General features: G+C 32.1%; 1 protein-coding gene across 1 annotated transcript; it reads left to right on the top strand.

Annotated features, from left to right (window-relative positions):
• The first annotated feature begins 875 nt into the window (after positions 1–875).
• Positions 876–4,991, top strand: LOC130948478 (glucosamine inositolphosphorylceramide transferase 1). The gene is made up of 4 exons (XM_057877223.1): positions 876–1,498; positions 1,862–1,984; positions 2,665–2,832; positions 2,963–4,991. Exons 1-4 carry the CDS (start codon positions 1,193–1,195, stop codon positions 4,643–4,645), a joined length of 2,280 nt encoding a protein of 759 aa, XP_057733206.1. The 5' UTR covers positions 876–1,192; the 3' UTR covers positions 4,646–4,991.
• The last annotated feature ends 2,650 nt before the right edge of the window (positions 4,992–7,641 follow it).

Genomic DNA, 7,641 nt, shown 5'->3' with positions numbered 1-7,641 from the left:
AAAATCTTTTATGTTGTATCGATAAAATTTTGTAATGTGTAAATTTATGTATTATGTCAATAAATTTATATATTTTCTAACAAAAAAAAATTTGTACTGAAAAAGTGAAGAAAAAGAAAAATAATAATACATGTGTATGTTTTTTTTTTTTGTTAAAGTTATGTCAATTTAATTAAATTTATTATAAAAATACTTGTAGACGTAATATTATTATATAATTATTATGTCCCAGCCGGATCATCATAATTTTATTTTCTTTATATATATATATATATAAATTTAAAGATATTTTAAAAATAATAAGACTTAAAACAAGTAGTAATTATTTGAATGACTTAAATGTCATATTTTGGTTTAAAAAAATTAGTTGTTCGCTGTGGACTGAATCCAAAATTCAATTCTAACTAGTTTAAAAATATACCTTAAAATTATTAATATAGACTTGTTTGAGTATAGACTTGTTTGAATGAATTTTTTAAAAAATATTTTTTGAATTATTTTTAAAAAAATTTATAAAAAATAAAAATAATTTTATTTTTAAATGTTTTATACGATTTTTTTATTTATCAATTATATTTAGTTATTTAGATATAATAAAATAAATTTATTTATTTATTTAATATGTAAAAAATATTTTTTTAAAAAATATAAATTATAATTTTTTAAAAAATATTTTTTATTTTTTAATATTTTTATTTTTATTATTAAAAATTTAATAAATATGTTAAAAAATAAAAAGAAATATTTTTTTAAAGATTTTTTTAATCAATTTGATTATTTGATAGCACCAAATAAACACTATGAAAGATAATTTATGAATATTAAAATGGTTGCCCTTAAAACCGTATGTATATAAACATTGGCACTAACGTAAAACCATGTTCTGTTCATAGCTCCAGTCGCACTAAAATTCCCGAAATTACAACCTTGTCCTGTGTCAACTTCAATTTCTCGAAAGAGAGAGAGAGAAAAAAAAGAACAGAGACAGAGGTTAGAGAGAGAGAGAGTGAAACTTCACAACATCATCAAGAAGACGAGAAAAAAAAAAACCGTGCTTTATTTTTTTTCCTTTCTTTTCTTTCTTTCTTTCGTGAAATGCTTGTGTCCGAGGCGGTGCATCGCGGTGGCGCTGCGAGATCTTGCGGCGTTCAAAATCCTTAATTTTGAGCGTTTCCGGCGACCCTTTTGCGAGATGGGTACGGGTCAGGTAAACGGTGGCGGTGGCGGCGGTGGCGGTGGCGTAAGTTCTAATAATGGTGGTGGTGGTGGTTACTGTGACATGAGCTACTATAACCGTATTTTCTCTTCGGGTTTCATTTTCTTCTTTGGGTGTTTTGTTTTCTTCGGATCGATTGCGACTCTTTATGGGTGGCTCGCTTTCTCACCCGCTGTTCATGCGGGTCTTTCCACCTTGGGTTGTCAAGAGGACAATGAGGGTTCTTGGTCAATTGGGATTTTCTATGGTGACTCACCTTTCACTCTTAAACCCATAGAATCGGTGAGTTTTTCTCAAAGTCTTAATCTTTCTGTTTTTATTTGTGGGATTTATTGTGGTTTTTCTCACATGCATGCCTGTGTTGGTTTCTAATTTCAAGTTTTCATTTTCTTTTTTTTGAAATGATGATTACTTCTTTTGGAGTGGAGGGGGTTTATATATTTATGTATATGTATATATGTTGGTATGATTTATTTTTGAAATATTATGAGGTTGGTAGTTTTGCTTTTGTTCTGTTGTGCTTTCCAGTTTCATCATCTTCATAAGAGAAATTAATTTGAATTTTTAATTGGGGCGATTTGTTTTGGTGTGGATTATTTTTTGTTCCATGGAGGTAGATGGATGATGGTGTTTGATTGTGTGCAGGCGAACCTAGGGAACGATGAGAGTGCTGCTTGGCCAGTAGCCAATCCTATTGTGACATGTGCTTCTGTTTCTGATGGTGGTGCTCCCAGCAATTTTGTTGCTGATCCCTTTCTTTTCATTCAGGTAACAGGTTCTGGTCCACCCTTTGTTCCTTCTTATATATACCTTGTGTTCTTGATTCTGTCAAAATGTTTAGTCTTTCCTTTGTTCTGTATTTAATTTTATTATTTTGTTAGTGAAGTCAACCTTTGCATTCATGTTGTTATTGTTACTCCTGAATAATTTTGAATAACTCGGTTGTGTCTTTAGAGTAAGGCTGTAAGCAGATAGGCGAAATACTCAATTGTAAGAAATGGATGAGAAACGAGGCGACTTGTATGTTGTTTTTCTCTATGCAAGGTCTTGTTCTTAAGTACAAGGCAGTACATTTTTACTCTAAATAACATGAGGGATTTTTTGGTGAAAACATCGATCACTTGAACTTTGAGGATCTCAGTGCAGAACATTTTAAGTCAGCCTTCTACTCGCATAGTATTCGCCTTTGTTGGGTACAACCAGTTAGTCGAATACTATGATATCCGGGGTCCTTCAATGCTTTTGAAAAATACAAACTGGCCCGATACGTTGGTTATCTAGAATAGTTGCATAATCTATATTTTAACAATTAAAATTGGTTGATGTTGTTAGAAGAAAAAAATAGAAGGTCAATTGGATTTGATATTGCTTGTTCAGTTGTTTGTTACATGGATAATTAGTGATCATTAATTCATTATGAACCTCACTCATGTTTACTTGCAATTCAGGGAGATGAGTATTATATATTCTATGAGACAAAGAATGCAATAACCATGCAAGGTGATATTGGAGTCTCAAAAAGTACTGATAAGGGAGCAACATGGAAACATCTCGGAATTGCTTTGGATGAGGATTGGCACCTTTCGTATCCATATGTCTTTGAGCATGATGGAAAGGTAATTTTCAATGTTATAGTTAAGGATGCAATGGATATGACCTTGTATGTTGTTCATGTACTTGCTAAAGTAATTGGTTTAATTAAATTATAGTTGTTGTCTTTTTCATTTTTCTTTTGTGAATTGGCAGAAATATATGATGCCTGAGGGAAGTAAGAAAGGAGACCTTCGTCTCTACGAAGCAGTTAACTTTCCCTTGCATTGGAAATTGAAAAAGGTTCTCCTGAAGAAGCCCCTCATTGATTCCTTCATTGTCAACTATGGTGGAAGGTTTTGGCTTTTTGGCTCGGACCATAGTGGTTTTGGAACCGAGAAAAATGGGCAGTTGGAGATTTGGCATAGTAGTTCGCCTCTTGGTCCTTGGAAACCTCACAAGAAAAACCCAATCTATAATATTGACAAGAGTCAAGGAGCTCGCAATGGGGGCAGGCCGTTTTTATACGATGGGAATCTTTATCGTGTTGGTCAGGATTGTGGCGACACATATGGGAGACGGGTGCGTGTCTTTAAGATAGAAACTCTTACTCCTGAAGAATACAAAGAAGTTGAAGTGCCTTCTGGCTTTGTTGAGCCAAAAAAGGGTCGAAATGCTTGGAATGGCGCTCGATACCATCACCTTGATGTGCAACAGCTGCCATCTGGTGATTGGGTTGGGGTTATGGATGGAGATCGTGTTCCTTCTGGAGATTCAATCCGGCGGTTCATGGTTGGTTGTGCTTCCGTTGCTGTTGCTGCAGTACTTATTGTGTTTCTGGGCGTGTTGCTCGGGTTTGTGAATTGCATTGTCCCTCTCAATTGGTTCATTCATAACTCGGCAAAGAGGAATTTAACTGTCTTGTCTTGGGAGAGATCTAATGTGTTCTGTTCAAAAGTAAGACGGTTTTGCAGCCGGTTGAACAGAGCCCCGACCTTTATCCGAGGTAAGATAAAGCATAATGCTTGCGCCAGGAGGTTTATTCTTGTTATATTATTTGCAGTGGTAGTTGGTTTGATGTGTATAGGAGTTAGAAATATTTACGGAGGTAATGGATCAGAAGAACCTTACCCATATAATGGACAATATTCACAGTTCACCTTGTTAGCAATGACCTATGATGCTCGACTATGGAACTTGAAGATGTATATCAAACATTACTCGAGATGCTCTTCGGTTGGGGAGATTGTAGTGGTGTGGAACAAGGGAGTCCCTCCGAAATTGAGTGATTTTGACTCTGCAGTACCGGTGAGGATTAGGGTAGAGGACAAGAACTCTCTGAATAATCGGTTCAAGATTGACCCATTGATAAAGACGCGAGCAGTACTAGAGCTTGACGATGACATTATGATGACATGCAATGATGTTGAGCGAGGTTTCAGGGTGTGGCGTCAGTACCCAGATCGAATCGTTGGATTTTATCCACGGCTTATTTATGGCAGTCCGTTGAGGTATAGGGGAGAAAAATATGCACGAAAGCATAAAGGGTACAACATGATTCTTACTGGTGCAGCTTTCATCGACTCTCAATTAGCTTTCAAGAGGTACTGGAGTGAGGAAGCCAAGCAAGGGAGGGAAGTTGTGGACAAGTTGTTTAACTGCGAAGATGTTCTCTTAAATTACTTGTATGCGAATGCAAGCTCATCAAGGACAGTTGATTATGTGAAGCCAGCATGGGCAGTTGACACCTCGAAATTTTCCGGCGTGGCTATTAGTGGGAACACACAAGTGCATTATCGGTTGAGGAGCTCATGCCTCATGAAATTCTCGGAGATGTACGGAAGCTTGGCCGGTCGGAAATGGGAATTCGACAGGAGACAAGATGGTTGGGATGTATAGTAGGGAGAGATATATTCATAGGTAGGTTCTTTCCAACTCTTCTTTTTCTTTTTGAGGGTATAAAGTTTTCATTCTTTATACTTGTACCCCAACTGTGAATTTTAATTTAGGGGTTTACTCCAAAATAGAGTGTTCTGCAGCAACCATGTAAATTGGTTTTAAATTGGCCTTTAATGTTCTGTTTTTTCAAATCAAAAGCTAGGCATAGAAAGTTATTTCTTAGAAACTGTAGTTTAATGCTGAAATTTCTATTTATGATTTTTTAATATGTTTAAAAAATTAGTTTTGATGCAGAATAGTATAAAGAAGTTTGTTATTTAATTAAAAAGATTTTGGTTCAGATGTAGTGATATTGCTTCTCTTATAGAATGTACCTAATGGATGATGATCTTGCAAGACAATAAAGTAAGAAATACAACATTTTCTGCACTATTAATTTTATGAATATTGCACTCCTGTGCTGTTAAAAATTTTGAAATTTCATGTACATTGTCTGTTGTGTTAGTTGGATTCACTAACAACAAATAGGGATAAATGTTAAGAGGGAATTACCAATTCGATCTCTTACAACAAGCTGGGATAAAGGTTAGAGTGAACTACTAATTCTGGTGAGGTGGACGTTAGTAGTACTAACGTGGTTAAAAGAGGATTCAGGATAATTTATCCCTGAATTTAAATTGGTCAGGGTCTATTTATCTCAAACAAAATGATATTATTTTTAATGTCAAATTGATCAGAGATCTATTTATTCTAAAATTGTGATACAATATTTTTTTAATTTTGATAAAGTGTAAACGAGATACATATATAATTATATACTACATTATAAATAAAATGAGTATTTCTATGTATAAAACATTTCATTAATTATTGAATTGCCCACTAATTTGAAATTGCCCTACTAAATTAATTAAAAGTTTTAAATTTAGAACTACCAACTAATTCGAAACTTTCCACTAATTTTTTACATCTTTACGTTATTTTTTTCATTCTACCTTAAGTTTCGAATTTTATAATTCTATATAGATAAATTTTGTAATTTAAAATTTTTAAATTATTAATTTTTCCAGCAAAATTAAATAAATCTATCCAACCATTTAACAATAATTTGAATTAAATTGAAATAGAAAATATATCCAAATTGATATATAAGGATCGTTTAAATTTTAAAATAAATTGGACTAGATTGAAAAATAAAATTATACCAATATAATTTAAATCATAATAACTTATATCGATTTTATTTTTTAAATTCATCCAAATCATATTATAAACATTATTTTTTTATTATAATTATACACATATGTCGTTTACACTATAAATAAGATATAATTTTTTGTAAACTCTTTATATCTCATTTAATAAAATATAATTATTTAAAATTTTACTTATTAGTTTATAGTTATTTCATTTACGCCTAGACTTGACATATAAAGGATTTAAAAATGTAGATACTCCTAAAATTACATATATTAGTAAATAAACTATTTAATTTACTTATTTATAAAAAAATTCCAATATTGTAATGTTTAAATTTATTAAAATCTCTTTGCAATTTTTAGGGCTTTTTGCCCCCACTCGAAAGGACTTTTCACCCAAAGAAAAGAGCATTGTGCCCCCACTGAAAAAGCTTTTCATCCCATTAAGGCATTAAATTACATATTTTCACGTACGCGTAAATCTTCTATTTCTATGTTTAAATTTTTTAGCGGATCGATCCTCTTGTTATAAATGTTCTATATTTTTCGAAAAACGTCATTCCCCTTCCAATTACAGAACCTCTCTTCTTTTGTTTTGTGTAATTTTCTTGTCAAAAAGAAGTTATTATTTACGTCACATTATGTTTCTTTTAAGACAAGGCAAATGCACATTTTTCTCCAAACCGAAAAGAAAACACATTTTCTTTTGCAAAACCATGAATACACGTATGTACTGTATCGGACTACCGGTTTTCATAGCATCTTCTGGTGTGTGTTTTTTTACCTTTCTAAAATGGTCCCTAAATTGTTCTTAAAATGATTTTTAGAATGATACACAAATTTTATTTTTCTAAAATACTTTTCTCATATATAATTTATAAAATTTTTTTATTTATTTTAAAATTTTAGTATAACATATTTACTATCTTATTAAATTAGTTATTATTATTATCCATATTTAATTTATAAAAAGGGAATTAATAATTATGTTTGTGCCTATTATAAAAACACTAGTAACAATAATTGTTCTACAATTTTAGAGATTTTTTTCCCCTTTCGGTGCTCTATTGCCTAGTAAAGATAACAGATATAATATTCCATCCCATTCTTATTTTTCTTGATGCATGTCCGAAGAATAAGACGAGTGGCAAATTCTTCACATAAAGCATTGTTGGATTCCTAGCCTCAAAGAATGAGAACTACAGTCTAGAGGGATGATTCCGTCCTTTGATAGATATTTTATTTTGTTTTTTGGACAAGAGAGCTTTATTTCATTGTTAAATATTTGAGTACAAAAAGAAGTATGTATTGAATATATAAAAAAAATTATCTGCATATTAAAAATTAGGACCGTTAAAATAGACTAAATCCATCGGGTCAGTTCGTTTGTCCATTTAAATGGGTGGATTTTGTCTCTAAAATTAAGTCCGTTTAAATTTCAAGCTAAACGGGCTGAACCTGATTAATTAAAAAAATGATGGATTAAACGGGCTAACTTGTGGGCTAAACGGGTGACCCGTTTATTTTTTTATATATATTTTTTAAGAAAAGTAACATTTTTAGTCGATATTTCTCTTGATCCGACCTGAAAATCCGACCCATCAACAAGAAGTATTTTTTAAAAAAGGTTTTTGACCTAAAAGTGGTATTTTTTGTCAAAATATTTTTCAAAAAATAAAATAAAATGATAAACGGACTGACCCGTTTAACAAATCAGGTTAGCCATAAACGGTCCGGGCTAAAAAATTATGGCCCGTGAATAAAACGGACTTAAACGGGCTAGCCCATTTAACCCAC

This window comes from Arachis stenosperma, chromosome 9 (assembly GCF_014773155.1).
Source record: "Arachis stenosperma cultivar V10309 chromosome 9, arast.V10309.gnm1.PFL2, whole genome shotgun sequence".
In the NCBI taxonomy this organism is placed as follows: Eukaryota; Viridiplantae; Streptophyta; class Magnoliopsida; order Fabales; family Fabaceae; genus Arachis; species Arachis stenosperma.
Note: the sequence above shows the minus strand (reverse complement) of the source record. Positions and strands in the feature narration are given on the sequence as shown.

Bases quoted from the DNA above. Each gene is read 5' to 3' on its own strand.
- LOC130948478 (XM_057877223.1), top strand. From the start codon at position 1,193: ATGGGTACGGGTCAGGTAAACGGTGGCGGTGGCGGCGGTGGCGGTGGC. The intron at 1,985-2,664 runs GTAACAGGTTCT...CTTGCAATTCAG, and splicing joins ATCCCTTTCTTTTCATTCAG to GGAGATGAGTATTATATATT. The intron at 2,833-2,962 runs GTAATTTTCAAT...GTGAATTGGCAG, and splicing joins TCTTTGAGCATGATGGAAAG to AAATATATGATGCCTGAGGG.